General features: G+C 39.3%; 1 protein-coding gene across 1 annotated transcript in view; it reads left to right on the forward strand.

Moving 5' to 3' along the window:
• Positions 1–18,051, forward strand: part of EDIL3 (EGF-like repeats and discoidin I-like domains 3) — a 287,168-nt gene that overhangs the window by 232,336 nt on the left and 36,781 nt on the right. The window contains exons 7-8 of the mRNA XM_010008401.1: positions 13,217–13,372; positions 14,439–14,583. Coding sequence (XP_010006703.1) covers positions 13,217–13,372; positions 14,439–14,583 — 301 coding nt within the window. The remainder of the gene's footprint in view (positions 1–13,216; positions 13,373–14,438; positions 14,584–18,051) is intronic.

Here is an 18,051-nt window from a genome sequence, read left to right on the forward strand (position 1 = left end):
TCTGCATATTTTTGTCAGTAATCTGAAATTTAACTTAATATCATAGGAAGATTTCTCTGGGAGATATTGACAAATTACAGTAAGTACATGAAAGCCCGTGTCAGGGGAGAACAGAAACTACTAACAGAAGTGCAGTTGAGTTACCTCAAAACTGTCCCACATAGGACCTTTGAACTGCAGGTATTAGAAGAGATCTCAGCTGGTTGAAGTCTGCTGTAAATTCACTGACTTTAGTGAATTCAGTATCAATGTCTGCTAGCTGCAGATCTCCCTCAACGTCTAAGCATCTAACTTACAGGCTAAAAATATTTTTTATGTACTCAAAATAGACAAGAAAACAAAAGGACTGGGAGTGTTTTTTCTTAGTGTAATCATCCAGAGACTTCCTTGTGTCCCAAAACATGGTATCTATTTGATACTATCTTCTATCTCCCAGTTTCAATCTTTATAGACACAAATACCCACACAGAGATATTCAGACTACTTTTGATTGAGGTTTTGGGTACGCAAAAGCAGTCCGTTCAGAGTTTGCATCCCCATGGAACAGAAACTTGTTTCTGTTATAAACACTATCCATAACATAGGATGTCAGCCTGCTTGCCAGCTTTCCTTAATAACTCCATGTGATATGGCTGAACGACTGAAGTGGCAGTACTTTTAAAGGCATTGTTTCATGCATTTGCTACACCATCTATTTTGACTTAACAGTTCTTCATGTTTATCATCCTGATATTAAAGGTAATCAAACCAGAAAGGGGTGGCACACTGAAATTAGCAAATATGTGTCTGTCTGGCCTCTCACACCAATAATATGTTGCATGTGGAAATGCCTCATCATCTATGTGTTGGGTCACAAATTGATGGAGTAATGTGTGGGCATCATAGTCCTGTTGTGAGGAGGACAGTGCCTAAATCTGTAAGGTAATGCTACACTGTTGTGTGATAGTTAAGTTGTTTTACTCCATAGCCACTCACTTTCAAAGGCAGCAAAGCAAAGATCCTATCTTACAGTTACTTTCCTACTAGACTTGACTTGGAGAAAATACTTGTTTCAAGTTACTTAATTGCAGCTAAGCCTCAGGATACAAGGTTCAAGAAAATAAGTAAAATTTCATACCAGAGAAGTACATATATGCTGAGTTGATCATGTTTGTAGGTTGATATTTGTAGTTCATATGCGTGTGCTTTGCAGAAGTGCAGAGCAAGCTGCAGGGTGAAAACAGAGGCAGAGCCTTGGTATAGCTCCAGCTCTGAAGAAGCAAGCATACAGTCCATGACTGCACCTCTGTATTTCTCTCCAATTTTACAGCTGTTGGGGAAAAACTACAGTTTTACATAGACTGTTGGAAGTGGAGGAACCAAACAGCACCATGAGAGTACAGCAGAAAAGAAGGGCTAAAGTAAACTTATACTCCTTGACCTCCCCTGGCAATGGTGACATGTGCTTGTCATGTCAAATATCAGTGATTGATCAGTTCTGTGGATTGAAAATTAGGATTGTATTTTCCACTTGCACTCTTAAAACTTTCTTATTCCATCAGTGGTTCAGATAAAGAGACAGTATTATGAGTCATTCAGTGAGACTTCAGATCTTTAGGGTTTTTTCTTTGTCTGTTGCAAAACCAACCAACTTTTAATGTTTTTAATCTCCTGTATTGCCTGTCAACTTTTGTAGAAGGAAAAAGTATTTTGACGAAAAATGCGGAGATAATTAAAATTATTAGATGGTATCACCGAAGGGTCACATTTTGTGTTTATATATCAATTTTTTTTGGTTGATTAATTCATTTCAAGAGATAGTAAGTGAAAACAGTATGACTGTGTTGTGATTCAACCAATATTCAGCCAATTTCTTAAGGCTCAGGAGGGATTAATCATTGGAACCACCTTTCTGTTTTCTGTAATTGCTTCTATGACTGGAATAATCATTTGAGTGGCACGATCTTTCCAGTAGTCACAAAGCCATCTGTCCACTATGTGCTTACTAATCAACCTTTTTACTCCACTTGTGTCCATCTAAAAACATTTGCCTCTCTCCCTACACAACCAGTCACATAGCAACTAACAGATTATTCTCAAAGATGACAGTAAGTGGGAAGGTTTGCTTTCACATTCTCCTATTTTCCCATTTGTTTTTCTCTTGCTGATTTTGTCATGACATGAACACATTCTAGCAGTTGCCCTAATTATCAGAAGCATTACCAGATCAGTCAGAAGCCTTAGTTACAGCTGGAATTTCCATGTGCTTTCATTTCTCTATAAACTGACAACTAAAAGACTCTGCACAAGGTATTTGCAGGTACATGGGAAGAGCAAAAGGACAGCATGCATGGTCAGCATGGTAGGCAGCATGAAACCAGCTGCTCATTGGAAGAGATAGTTTTCTGTAGCTGTACGTGATAAGGATAATTTTGACCAAGGAGGAAAGGTGGTTAAACGTGTATTCTGTGAACGGTGTTTCATTACTGATCTACATTTCGTTACTGGTTGAGGAAGGGTTGCTGAAGTGTGAGATCATGACAAGTGACTACTGGTGGAGAGTCTGCAAATACATATCAGCTGTGGCACTTGTTCCTCATGGACTCCGGTCCTCTGGGACCGGTGTTGTTCAACATCTTCATCAACGACCTGGATGAGGGTATAGAATGTACCCTCAGCAAGTTTGCTGATGACACTAAGCTGGGAGGAGTGGCTGACACACCAGAAGGCTGTGCTGCCATTCAGAGAGACTTAGATAGGCTGGAGAGTTGGGCGGGGGGAAACATGATGAAATTCAACAAGAGGAAGCGCAGAGTTTTGCATTTGGGGAAGAACAACACCATGTCCCAGTACAGGTTGGGGGCTGAACTGCTGGAGAGTAGTGTAGGTGAAAGAGACCTGGGGGTCCTGGTGGACAGGAGGATGACCATGAGCCAGCAATGTGCCCTTGTGGCCAAGAAGGCCAATGGCATCCTGGGATGCATTAGAAAGGGTGTGGTCAAGAGAGGTTCTCCTCCCCCTCTATTCTGCATCGGTGAGGCCACATCTGGAGTATTGTGTCCAGTTCTGGGCCCCTCAGTTCAAAAAGGACAGGGAACTGCTTGAAAGAGTCCAGCGCAGAGCTACGAAGATGATTAAGGGAGTGGAACATCTCCCTGATGAGGAAAGGCTGAGGGAGCTGGGTCTCTTTAGCTTGGAGAAAAGGAGACTGAGGGGTGACCTCATTAATGTTTACAAATATGTAAGGGGTGAGTGTCAGGGGGACGGAGTTAGGCTTTTCTCAGTGATGACCAGTGATAGGACAAGGGGTAATGGGTGTAAATTGGAGCATAGGAGGTTCAAGGTGAATATCCGAAAATTTTTTTTTACTGTAAGTGACAGAGCCCTGGAACAGGCTGCCCAGGGAGGTTGTGGAGTCTCCTTCACTGGAGACATTCAAAACCCACCTGGATGCGTTCCTGTGTGATGTACTCTAGGTGACCCTAATCTGGCAGGGGGGTTGGACTAGATGATCTTTCGAGGTCCCTTCCAGCCCCTAAGATTCTATGATTCTATGATTCTATGACTTCTTGCAAAAAAATCCAGATGTGGTTTGACTTGTGAGATTTGCAGCATCTCCCAAGGCTGACATAGTCAAGATTACATGGGAGAGGATGTCTGCCCATTGCACTGCATGTGATAGTGGTAGTCCTGTAGAACCACCATTCGGGTAAACTCCTCAGCTTACTTTACAGTCATTATAATTTCTGTAGATAAGCTACATAAAAAGAAAGATAAGGGAGTCAACTGTTGTTTGTGCACCATTTCATAGGACTGTTACCACTTACTGGATTTATTCTGGTGGAGGAAATCAGTAGCTTTAGTTTCAGCAGGTGTTAAAAATAGGCTGCGAGTGTGTAATGATCACAAAATCCCAGTAAGGATCTCAAAGTGCCAGGGAGGTCCAGTCTCCTGCATGATCACTGCTATTTCTATTTTTGCTTAACTTCCATCTTTTAATAGATGTTTTTAATTCCAGGCTCAACTTTAATATTCAAATCTAATGAAGATAATTTATTCATCTGAGCAACAAACTTGTAATTTTCTAGCCCGTTTCCTTCTTACCTACTATTTTTGGCTGGAGAAGGTACATAGAAGCTAGACAAAGCCCATTGAAGTCACAACAGGAATTCTTCCCAGTTTTAGTTGTTGGGTTTCAGGGCCATTTATTATCAGAGATTTTACTAGTAGTGTATCTACCAAAATGCCTTAAAAACAGATGGAAAGGATGCATTACAAGACACCTCTGATGTTTGCAATGGGCACATCAAGAGTTTTCCTATAATGTATATTCATGGTGATTTTAATATTATACCTTTTGAATTTGCTTGTTTTTTCCAAAGTGGGTTTTTATGTAGGATTAAAAGAAAAGTGAATGTTTGTTTCTGTAACCTGTTTGTCATCCTGTCTTCTAACCTCTATGAGCTATTGGTCAAAGATATTTTATAAGTGAAAATAAATGTAGATATTTTCTCTCGACGTTTTTATTTACACATTCTTTGACTGGTACTTTTAGAAGTATTTTATACATTTGAGGGAATTCTTTCTGGGAGGAATTATCATGCCAAAGGCAGGAGGAGTGTTCTGAAGTTCAAGGTATATAAAGGAAGTAATAGTAACAGTGAACCATTCTTAGTATTCCTTAGCTAAACTTAATTTGCAGATAGTTAATACCCAGTTAATCAATACTTTGTAAATGAGGTAAAATTTTACAGGTCCATAAAACTCTGAACGATGGGAGATTGATTATGGGCCCCTTCTTGAGGTGACTGTCCAAACATGCCTGTCTGTGAATAATTTGTATAATCCAGTTAACAGCATTCATAACTATTACCTTTGGGAGTAAAATAATGACTTAAGAAGAAGAAACAGACCAAACAAGTTTTTAGTCTGTCTAATTATGTAAACTCTCTGAGGCATAAAGTGAAAGCTCTCAACAAAAGCCAAAATAAAGTGAGTGCTTTTTTATAATACTCATACCATACGCTCCTCGGCATTAGTATTATGTGGGCCAAACAATCCCTTTGTTTATGTTTTCCACACAGCTAGGTTTTTACATATATTCTGGTGTTTTCACAGAATGGGAAATTAAATTAGCAAGCTGATTTTTGTCCCTGATTCAGCATGTCTGAGCTAACTAGAAGCTAATAAATAGTCTAATTGGCGGTAGGAAAGGCAGTGAGTTGTTTTTAGATGGTTGGGTGGGGCTGAGCTCTAAGTGAGTATAAGGAAGACCTGAGGGATGTTTGTTGTGACCTTACGGTGTGATAGACTGGTAAAGCACTCTGGAAACAACAGTATTGGGAAGGTGAGTTTGCTGAAGATTTCACAGAAACCTGTGAAAAGACTTTTCTGGATCTGCATCCATGTAAGTGAAAGAAAAGGGGTCTGGTAACAGAAATAGCTGAGTATATAATTGGTTTGCCTGCAAAATAAAATCCCGCAATCGCGTTAGGAATTATTATTTTTAAAAAACCGTGTTTGTTCTCCTAGATGATCACGATTGTAAGATAAAACATGTTGGCTTTTCTCCATGTAATAAACCCCCTTCCAGAATGGCAGCAACAGCTGGAGTGTTGTTGTGCATAAATCACTGCGTTACCTAATCTGGATGCTAGTTAAAACACATATCACTGCTGCTGTGCTGACTGCTTTAATGCCCTCAACTAAATCTGGAGCAGCTCTGCTGACAGTGCTGATTAGGAGAGTAACAAAAAGCCACAGACAAGCAAGATACATGAGGACCCTACTTCCAGGTGGTAGCAATGCTTTGCAACAGGGAAGATAATAGTAACTGACCTCCTCTGACCTTCCCAAACCTCATCACATGCCAAGTCCTGCTCTGCAGCCTCTTGCTCTTGATGTGACAGCAGAGTGAAACCCTGATGTTCTGTTGTGTTCAGTGCTTCCAGTGCTTGAAGATTAAAAAGGAAATGTTGGAGGGAGCTTTCAGGCCCACTCAAATGTCCCAGTATTGAGGGAATTATGTCAGGCTACTCCTTTCCTGAGTTTATTACAAACATTTCCACTGGCAAATGTCCCTGTTTTTCATCAGAAAGCGTTGCTGTGGGTGCTTTCTATCTAGTTTTATCAGAATAATGACTTAAACAAAAAAAAAAAAGGACAAAACAATTAAATTTCAATCCTTCGAAAACTTATTAAATCAGCAGGGAAGGGTTGCTGTAATAAATCTTTAATTACCAGTATAACTTTGATCCCTTATTCAACCCTATTTTTATAGGAGTAATAGCATTAGTAAAAATTCCTGTGCTTTATGCTAGAAAATATGGAGAATTATTTATAGCATTGCTTTTTTATCTCATAGCTGAAACAGGTAAACACTACAGTTCTCCATAAACTGTATTTCTGTTTATGAATGAGGGCTCATGTAAAACTGCATTTACAGTCTCAAAGACTCAATGTTTTGTGAAGGCTTTAATCTGAGCACTTCTTGGAGCTCTGAAGATATATTTCAGCAAGCCTGTTCTGTGTGAATTGTTAGTGGTGTTATTGCTAATAGTGCAATAGCAAATGAGGGAAATACGGTTATGTGTTCTGACCAGGAGCATCACATATGGTGTCTTCCTAAACTCACTTCATCTTGTCAATCTTCTTCTTTTCTGCATGCAATAATGCAGATGAAACAGATTAAAGTGATTTATTTATTTATTTATTATTTTAAATTTTTTTGTCAAGTACATAGCTTCTCCACACTGAATATACTAATACTTTATCTCAGATTGATGTGGAATAGGAACTTCTTCCACAGGTGCTGTCCCTGATCTCTGCTGTTCTGTTACTTTGACATGACTGTGACTTAATCTTTTTCCCACAATTCTAAGGTTTCTTAAGCATGCTGAGAAGTTATTTTTTCGTCTTTGTTTTGTGAAGTCCTTTGGATTGATTATTGAATATCCTGCTGTTTTTACGGGAAAAAAGCTTGAACTGGTTCACTCCAGTCTTATGGTCCTGTATTTGCTCACACCTGACAGTGAACTGGTCCACGCACCAAGCAGATTTGCAGGATTTGTTATGAATTGCCTTAGAAAATTATGTGCCCTACAATTTACAGGAACTTATAAAATTACCTTGCTCACATTGCCATCTTCTTTTTTGAAAATACTCTCTTTAAATTACTTTATTTTCATTCTTATTTGGATTTTTTCAAGTTCCAGTAAAAACTTAATTGTCTACATCCTAATCAGTGTGGGCAGCTAAATGATGTAGCATCCTACAACAGATTTTTGTGAGTCATTGCAGTCAAAAACATAGGTACACCAGTGAAGATTTTTTAGTAGATTATTACTCCTACAAAGTCAGTGCTGAGAGCAGGCAACTTGGCATGCTGGTTACTTTTTTCCCCCGCTGTTGAAAGAGGCCATGAGTCTTATAGCCTGCTGTGATGATAAAAGTGGTCTAATCATGGAGTCAGAGTGATTGTAATAGTTGAAAGGAACAAGGTTAAAAGACATTTCAAGGACTGCTGGGAAGTTTTTTAACTGATAGAGTTGATTTTATTCCCCAGCACCTGAAGCACACACTGCACTCAAGGGAGTATGCCTCAAGTGATTTTCTTTTTTCTTAGTTCTGGCTATATGACACAGTATAGAAGGCACTGACTGACTGGCAGTACATGAGTTCAGCCTTCAACAGTGAATATACATCACTGGCTCTGAGGTATTATGTCTTGTCCCTTGGCACTGTCTGTTGACTGGAGCTGACTGCCATGCCTGTGCTCTAGCTGAGCTTCCCACAGTATCAGCACAGTGACTTTGTGTTGTCCACCATATATTGTGTAGATACAATCTTTTTATTGTAGAATCAGGTTTAAATTAATTGATGTCAGGCTACTGGATTGCTTTTGCCTGCAGGTTTTAGCGTTCATCATTTGTTCTAGCTCCAGAGCTGTACCTCATTGAAATGCAGATTCCATTACTAATAGATGTTGATCATCACCCTACCCAAGTTTCATAAAATACTTCATGCTAGAAGGATGTAGGGCAACAGGCAACTTTGGATCCACTTTTGAACACTGCTGCCAAGTCCCTGACATTTATGTTGGGCGAATTAGGTCCCATGGAAGTTGCTGGGCCCAGGAGCCCTCTCAGAACTAAGGCTAAACATAGCTTTATGGACAGGGTCTGTGTAAAGTTGGAATCAGTTATTGTCAAAATAACCTTAAACTTAATTAGGGCTAGTGGAACTGATCGATGGCTTTTTTTGGGCTGTAACTAGTTTCCTCAAACTCCTATGCAAGTATCTTCTTACAAGGTATTTACCATGAATTGATACTTCAATTACTGGGGTAAATCCCTCAGAATACTATTGATCTTCTATCATCCTTGATTTTTTCCAGTTAATCTAGGTAACAAGGTGTCCTTTATAACTGAATAAGTGATTACTGTTCTAAAAAATATGTCTTACATTCATGTTTTTATCTGGGTGACTTTCACCTCTTTGTTTTCAAACACAGTCACCCATGTAATTAGAATATATAACATTCTGTCCTATATGTGAATCCACAAAGCAGAGCTTCTTAAACTTTTTCTTTACAATTGCCACAGAAAAATACCCTTGGAAATGCTTTTAGTGCTAAAAGAGCTAGTTCACATTTCACACTGGGAACTTTTTTTCCTACTGAAGTGCATTGAGTAAGACAGATTTCAACACCCACTTCCTTTTAGTCATTGTAGAGTTAAAATATTTTGAGTTTTGCTAAGCACTGACTCGAAAAATTTAAAACAGGTAAAAGAACCCAGACAAAGTGGGCCAATTAATTCCTGGTGGATCCATATGTGCTAAAAGGAGCTACTGCAGGTGTGACATTATGCCCATGGGGATTTTGTATGTAAGAAAGCTGGAGAGATTTGAAAGTGGATTTTTTTCCCTTTTCATTGGGATTTTCTCACAAACATTGACAGAATATGCAGACTTAATTACGAAACACGTGATCCTGTTTTTATTTCCTGTGTTACTTCAAGCTCACTACTGCTTAAAGCCAAAGCACAGAGTCACAAGTTACAGAATCACAGAGTCACAGAATTGCCATGGTTGGAAAGGACCTCCAAGATCACCAACTCCAACCATCAACACAAAAAAAAAACCCAAACAAAAACAAACACACACACACTCCACCAAAAAACAGCAGCAACAACAACAAAAGCAACAAAACAAACAAACAAAAAGCCCTACCACCTCTGCCAGTAGAGCATGCCCTGAAGTGCCTCATCTACACTTTTCTTGAATACATCCAGTGATGGTAACTCCACCACCTCTCTGGGCAGGCTGTTCCAGTGCCGGACCACTCTTTCAGTATAGAAATCCTTCCTAATGTCCAATCTAAATCCTCCCTGCTGCAACTTCAGACCATTTCCTCTAGTGCTGTCATTATTCCCTTGGGAGAACAGGCCAACACCCACCTCCCTACAGCCTCATTTCATGTAATCGTAGAGGGCAATGAAGTCTCTCCTGAGCTTCCTCTTCTCCAGACTAAACATCCTCAGTTCCCTCAGCTGTGTTCTCCCGACTCTTCACCAGCTTGATATCTCTTCTCTGGACACGCCCCATCACCTCAGCATCCTTCTTGTAGTGAGGGGTCCAGAATTGAACACAGTACTTGAGGTGCAGCCTCACCAGTGTTGAGTACAGGGGCACAATCACTTCCCTAGTCCTGCTGGCAACACTATTCCTGATGCAGCCACCTGGGCACACTGCTGGCTCATGTTAAGTTGGCTGTCATACAGCACCTCCAGGTCCTTTTCAGCTGAGCACTGTTGGAGGCTTGTGGCCAGTGGTGTTTCCCAGGAATCAGTACTGGGTCCAGTTTTGTTCAATATCTTCATCAGTGACCTGGATGAGTGGATAGGGTGTACCCTCAGCAAATTCACTGATGGTACCCCACTGGGAGGAGTGGCTGGCACACCACAGGGCTGTGCTGCCATCCAGAAAGATCTAGACAAGCTAGAGAGCTGGGCAAAGGTGAACCTCATTAAGATTAATAAGGGCAAGTGTAGAGTCTTGCAGGACTGGAGGAATAACACCAGGCACCAGTACAGATTAGGAGTTGTCCTGTTGGAATGCAGCTCCATGGAGAATGACCTTGGAGTCCAAGTGGACAGTAAGTTATCCATGGGACAGCAATATGCCCTTGTGGCCAAGGGGGCCAGTGGTATCCTGGGGTGCATTTAAAAAAGTATGTCCAGCAGGTCGAGGGAGGTTCTGTTCCTCCTCTACTCTGCCCTGGTGAGACCACACCTGGAATAGTGTGTACAGTGTTGGGCTCCCTAATTCAAGAGAGACAGGATCTACTGGGGAGAGTCCAATGGAGAGCTAGGAGGATGATTAAAGGACTGGAACATCTCTCCTATGAAGAAAGGCTGAAAGAATTTGGGCTCTTTAGTCTTGAAAAGACCTCAGTCAAGGGGATCTTATTAATGTCTATAAATATCTGAAGGATGAGTGTCAAGAGGAAGGTGTCAGTCTCTTTTCAGCAGTGCCCAGTAATAGGACAAAGAACAATGGGTATAAGCTAGAATATAGGAATTTCCACCTCAACATAAGGAGAAACTTCTTTATGGTGAGGATGATGGAGCACTAGAACAGGCTGCCCAGAGAGGTTGTGGGGTCTCCTTCTCTGGACACTTTCAAGAACCCTCCTGGATGTGTTTCCTGTGTCACCTGATCTAGGTGGCCCTTCTTGTGCAAGGGGGTCGAACTAGATGATCCCTAGAGGTCCCGTCCAACCCCTAACATTCTGTGGTTCTCTGAACTCTCAGTTTGTGACTCAGAGTATGGATTCTGATTAAGAAGGACTCTAAAATGAAAGATTCTACCTATTAAATCAGAGAAGTAAATAAAACTGTATACCTGATGCTTGAAGAAATCCAGGTAAGGGTATAGAGCAGGCTGGTGTAGGCAGAACAAAAGCAGACATTTTATGTCCTGAAACTGAAAGAATGCAGACTAAAGAGTATGTTTATTAAATGAGTGTTTAAAAATCGATTGTTTTTATTTTAGAGTAAATCTGAAGGAATATTAATTACATGCATAACTGGATCAAAGAAAATTTATTTGCTGTTACACTATACCTTACTTTTCGCAAACTGTGAAGATGCTTAGTCAGTATGTGTAAAAGTTGGTTGGATTCTGTTTAGCTGTTCTATATAATTTGGTTTTGAAGATGGTGTTCACTTATGTTTTTAACAATTTTGTAAATATGTAGGCTTTTTTTTTTTTACTTGTCTGTTTATTAATATTCTTAAATTCGATATAGAGAATGAAATCTACAGAAAATAATTCCAGAAACCTCTCTCTGTCTTTCTGGTTACTTTTCTATGTTAACTGTGTTTTTAAATGTATCTGGAGGCTGATGGTAGTCTCTGGAGCTATCCTCTTACGATGATAATGTGTCTTTTTTTTCCTTCGGGAAATCTGGAATGGAGAAGAATAATATTTCCCAAGGCTGTAAAAATGCCAGAATCTCTTCTCATTTATACCTGTCTATATTTCTGGTGTGAGTCCATTCTCCTCATTGCAATTGCAAGTGTTCAGAGTTTGCCTGGTGTATGTAAGGAAAAGTATGTAAAAAAAAAATTAAAAAATCTCATCTTTTATGGGCAGTTTATTCTCTCTCAATAGGTCTAAACCTCAAAAACAACCAAAACTAAACACCCAGTATCATTCTGAAGGTGGTTGAGTGCTTATTAATTACTTGCAGGAAGAAGTATGGTAAAACTACACTAAAATTTTGTTTGCCTCAAGAAGAAAAGTGTCAGAATGCCAACTATCTGAGATAAGAAGCAGAGAAATAGCTAGGCCACAAAACAAAAACAAACAAACAAAAAAAAAAAAAAATCAGCACTAAAGTCTGTCTTTCTCCACTTTCCCATGGTTTACACAGTAAGATATTGAAACACTGAGGTTTGATCACCTTACAACCTTTATAGAAGCTAGATTACATTACCAAGTAAGAGAAAATACTGAGACCACACTGTAAAGGTTAAAGGGGTTAAAGTATTTTACAGCCGATGCCTGATCCATCTCTGCCTCTTCATATTCCTGTGCTGGGCCTGCTGTCCCAAATAGTAGGGACATACTCAGACATAGGGACATAGGTCAGCTCCACTAATCAGGGAGCAGAGATAAGGTTCATTTGGAGGAAGCAAGTGCTCATGTGGTTTAATGAATTATTTACATTGTTCCGGTTGTTTCCTCTCTAGTATTTCCATTCATTTATTTTTATCGCATGTCTGCCTGTGCCTTCACGCAGTTCTCACAGTATGACAGCTCTTTGTTAAGCTTCATTGGGTGCAAAAGTTACAGTCTTCAGCTGCCTACCCGCGAGAGGGTGGTGGGACACTTGCTTCATGGTTGACTTAATTGCTGAGACAAGGCTGATGATGCCAGCATTGTTAGATTTGAATATCATATTTTAAATTTGTGGCAATATATTTACATTTTGTGGCTCTTGCATATTGTAGATGGATAAAGAAGGCAAAATTAAGGTTATCTGAGTATTGTTGGACTCTCTGTACATCCTTGTTTTTACCTCAAAGTGTTAAGGTCAGCTCAGACAAGTACACAGGGAGCTTTCATACCCAGTGATAGCCACTGATATTTTGCAATTGAGTGTTTTGGGATTAGCATTTCAACCATGATCTTTAGCCATGAATTTTCAGTGAGAGCCAAGAAAAGATCTTTGTGTTTACTTAACAGAACATCCACGTATTTTTATTTTCACAAAGAAATTTAACTTGAACTTAGGCTATTTTGTATGGGATTGCAAATTGGCTTCTAATAGAGCAGAAGATTCACCCTTTGGTAAATCATCACAATGTTGCATTTTTAGGAAAGAGATATGTATCAATAATCCTATACCAATAATGCACTATATCCTAGTAATGCACCAGTAATATCCTATATGTCAATGTTATGTATTTATATGTGTTTCCACATACACATGAAGATGTAAGCATAGTACAGGCTTTTGTTTCAAGTTTTTTTTTTTTCATTTCTTTATGTGCATATGTACATAAAATTAATGAAAAAAATATTTTTTCAGGTGTAAATATAGTAAGTTAAATGCTATATCTATATGTTTTCCCTTTCTCTCTTTAAAAAAAAAAAAAAAAAGCTGGAGTCAGAGTTTCAGAGTTGTGTCCCTCAAATAGTTAATAATAACATTGTACTATTATTTCAGATAAACCTGCAGAAGAAGATGCGGGTCACTGGAGTTATAACTCAAGGTGCCAAGAGGATTGGAAGTCCAGAATATGTAAAATCTTACAAAATTGCATACAGTAATGATGGGAAGTCATGGACAATGTACAAAGTAAAAGGCACAAATGAAGATATGGTATGATTAAGACATTTGTATATGAATACATCTTGAGGTTTAGCTGCTTTGAGAGGTCTGAAGTATCTTTAGGAAATAAGCATTATTGCCTGACAGTACTATATAGGTCACTTTGTTATTACTTTTCCCTGAAAAACACCCCATCACTTTCTGTCTACTAAGGATTCCTTATGCTTTAATTGATGATGGTATAAATACTGTGTCCCAAGGCTAGAATAATGCTGTTTATTACACTTAACTGATTTTCATTTTAATTAGTTTACAAGTAATTACTCATTACTCTGTTTTCAATTTGGTTTTATTACATTAGCAGATTAGTGTTAACCCTTAAAAGCATAGAACCCATTGATCAATGCTAATCTCTTTAGTGCACAAACAGTATCATCCAGTGGGAAGTATGTATTTACAGTTTATTGTTTCCACTTATTTTTTATACGGTTGTGCATACCAAGCAGCAAAAATCCCTTTACTCTGTAAGTTAAGATAGAACTAAGGCACTTTGCAGCATTAGACACAGTTTCTCTATTAAGAAATTAAAATCCTGTGTGGACAGGTATATAATGAGGGAAGAGAGCAAAGTACAACTGTATCTGGTTAGAGTGAGGAGTGAACAGAAGAATGCTTACAGGTTTATTTCAGCTCCCCCTGCCACCAAAGGGGGGGCTACAGTGCACTTCACTGGGAGTACAGGGGAAAAAAATAAATGTCAATCAGCATAACTAATTTTGGGGTAAATTGAATTGGGAGTATTTAACGCACTAATTAGAACAGAAGACATGCTTTAGTTGCATTAGTAACTTCCGTTTCTAGGACTAAAAAGATCTAGGTCCTGATTCAGCTCAAGTAGCAAACACATGGCAATGCAAGCCAGTGGCAGCATGTTTTGCTTAAAACCATGTATGTTGGGCACTAGAAGTGATAAAACAGCTGCTGTTTGGGGAAAGCATGCAGAGAAATGTGCAGGAACAGTCAGAAAAACAACACAGATATTTTTGAGAAGAGGAAAGCAACTGAGCCTCCAGTAATCCTCCTGGCATATTTTTATGACCATGTTGTTTTATCACAGGTGTTTCGTGGAAACGTGGACAACAACACCCCATATGCTAACTCCTTCACCCCTCCAATTAAGTCACAATACATACGGCTGTATCCTCAGGTGTGCAGAAGACACTGCACTTTGAGAATGGAGCTTCTTGGCTGTGAACTGTCAGGTGAGTTTTCTGCAGTCACCGCATCTCAATCATCATCATCATCATCAATCAAGAATCACATTTTTGTGACCAAGGTCTAAACTGCATGCAGTTTTTCCCTCATGCAGTGCAGCTGGCAGGACTGAGTTTATGCCAGAAAGCTAGTTCTTTCTTTTTATGTAAATTACATAAGCAGCAACAGTTACCTAAGTGATGTAAGTGACAGTAGTTACTTGGCATAGGGCAGTAATAATAGTAGGGTAATGTGGTAACAACCTAGTAACATTTTGTAAATCTTTCTTTGCACATTGGCCTCCAATTATGTGCAACCTAGAAAATCTCATTTATAGCAGTTTTAATAAGTGCCAACAGCTATCAGTACCCATTATGTGCTAAGTACTAAGCAGTACTAAGCAGACCATGAGACACAGAGTCTCTAACTCGACACTACACTCAGAACGTCCTAAGCTAAGCACTGGAAACAGTTTCTGAGAGCCAAAGCTGTCAGTGCAGTGCTGTACAGAAGCAGGCATCAATACTGGTTTGAGCCCTCTCTCCTGGCTGCTGGGTGGCCATGCTGATGTGCTGTGTGACATCCTCAGAGGGACCAGGGTGCTTCAGCTGCCATCGAGGACCACTCAAAGGGCAGTAAGATATATTTTGCTCGTTTTTTTTTTCAAGACTTCAGTTTAGATTTGTTTTGTGAATTTCTAACAGAAGCAGAGATTGGATCTCGTAGCAAAAACTAAATGAACAAGTGAATGCAATATAAACCCTCTTAGGGTTTGTAGTAGCAGAAGTTATAGCTCATAAATGTAAAGCCTGAGCTCTGGCCACTCTCTGAAAGAACCATGTTCCTTTACAAATTCAGCAAAGCATGTAAATTTTTTATCTTTTTCAAAAGATCAACCTCTTAGCAGTGGGAGCGCTCCACTGAATTCATTTAAGAATGATTTTTATGTGGCTGCTTGCTTACTCAACAAACAACAGTCATCCAGTTCACAAGTGATGTATCAAAACAGCTGGAGTTAAATAATTCTCAGTCCTCTAGTGGCATCAAAACCAGATTCAGGAATGAAAAGTTAATGCATTAATCTCACTATAGCCCTTTTCCAATATAGATAAGTTTGAGAGTAAATAGAAAATTCTGTCTAGCTGCTTTAGTCTATTAATTTATTTATTTTTTTTATGTCTTCCATTTCTGGAACCACAATTTAGAGTAAGTCCTTGCCAGAATGACCAGGAATTGTTTTGCTCAAGGAACTGTGAAAGCTACTGAAGTGAATTCATTTCAGTGGTCTCCTAACAGTTTCAAGGTCATAATTTCTTAGCACTGCAGGCAGCCAAAGCTCAGCAGAACAATTTCAATCTTACTGAAAGAAAAGGATAATTATACCTAATGACAGACTAATTCACTGTAATTCCAGGTGGTCTGTCTTAAGCAGAAAAACTCTATCAGAGGTCTGGCTTCTCTTAAAAAGTTCTGTTTCTAGAGAAGAGAATCATTACTGAGGGGAGGGAAACTGTCTCTCAGCTCCAGATCATCACAAAAACTTAAGTATTTCTTAGGACAAACTTCAGAAAAATATTCACTATAACTTGTTCTAGGCTCATAATTTACTCTACCAGGAGCCATGGCCACATCTTACTGAAAGTCATGATCAATATTTGTGGAATTGGCCATCAATAAGTCAAGCATTAATTTTCATGGCCTTGTGTTCCAGTCTTACTTGGGTTTTGCACATTTCTGTTGTAAATTCCCTTCCCTTCAAGGAGTATTGATGTAGGGGGAGAAACTGTTCGCAGCTACTGTTTATTAGAATGCCTTTATTCATTAAGCTGTTATTAATGGTAGCATCAAGCTGTTCTTTTTAAAACCAGATAACTGTTCATACAACACAGCCACTTACTAAAGCAATTCACTCACACATTCAAACATCTGCCTTTAGCAGTCTCTGCCTTCATGTATGTGGTCCATGTCATGAATGGCTGATGCTCGTGTGTGTTGGTGGCTGTGTACTAGTTCAGCAAATTCTTGGTGTTTTGAGTTTGTGAGTTCTTGCAGACGGATGCTGGTCCCCAGAACTTAACCATCCTGTGAGACATAAAGCATCTTCTGAGCATGTAATTTATTATTTTGGGGGAGGGGAGAAGCAGGTTTTTCTCTGGCAACTGTTTCTCTATCCTAACAATATACTTAGGTGCCATTCATACAAACTCACACTCATGGTTACTCTGTAACATCAGCCTGTAATAACAGATTACCCCCTCCGTGTTCGTCTTCAGCACTGTCTAATCTGGGAAGGAATACTATGCTCATTAAAAGGAAGAACATGCTTTAAATCTCTTGATTTTCAGAAAATAATAAAATCACAGCATTAATCAAAACTAATTCACCTTTGCCCTGAAATAATTGCCCTATGCTATTTTTGCCAGTATTGCATGAATCCTGGCCCAAGACAAGACACAGGTAGACCTTTGCATGCAGATCCATTTGTGGTTTTGCCTCCACTTTATTGTATTTTTATTATTTCCTCTGAGGTTTTGAGCTCTCTTGAAAGAAGAATTAGACAAGGGGCATGATACAGGATGCCGAATGAATGTTGTGTCCTGAGATGAGCCATCAGAGAGTAACCGTCATATGAATTCTTTCCATTTTCAGATGCTAATGCATACTCATTATTTCACTGCTTCTGTATCAGTGAGCTTGACCATAAAAGAAGCCACTGCAAACTTACACCCACATAGGTTTAAACATCAGATACTGTTTCTCACAGATGGTTGTATCTCAAACATTTTGACCAAAGATTCTCCACTGAGGATAGCAATAAATAGACTTACTTTAGCTCTCACTAACTTCAAGAGGTTGTAAATCCAGGAAGGGAGATTAAATACTTTTTTAGGGATATTGCAGAACAAATCTAAATACAGTATAGTGAAGAGGAGATGTGCTGGAGGGTCACAAACATTATTATAAATAACACTTCAATGAGGAATGGCCATCTAGAGACACAAAGTTCTGTACTAGTTTGGTGATTCTGTTCCTTGGAGCTCTAGGTTTTAGGTCACCTATCAAAAGAAAGTTGTTATCTTCTGTCATTGCAGCAGGGTGCCACAGGCCATGGGAAGAGACCTGGTCTGCTGTTGCTCTCTGTGACACAGCACTAAGACATTGGTCTGTAGCCCTCATGTGTCATGTTTGTCTCTTCTCATTCTCATTGTTCTTCTCACTTCTCCTGTTACCTTTAACAACTCTCTTTTTCCTCCCTGTGGGGCAGTGGGGAAGGGAGGAGAGTGTAAGATCCCGTTAGTGCATGCATGCATGCACAGACACACAAGCAGACACGTCTGCTATTTCATAAATCAATAATAATGCTCAGAAAAGGCAGAACTATTTTTGATGGCTTGGACTAGCACTGAAAAACAGTTTTGACAACCCATGTTTTTGTGTCAGGAACCTCCTCCAGATTTTTCAGATTAAACATTCCT

Source organism: Chaetura pelagica, unplaced genomic scaffold (genome assembly GCF_000747805.2).
Source record: "Chaetura pelagica isolate M959 unplaced genomic scaffold, ChaPel_1.0 scaffold191, whole genome shotgun sequence".
NCBI classification, from domain to species: Eukaryota; Metazoa; Chordata; class Aves; order Apodiformes; family Apodidae; genus Chaetura; species Chaetura pelagica.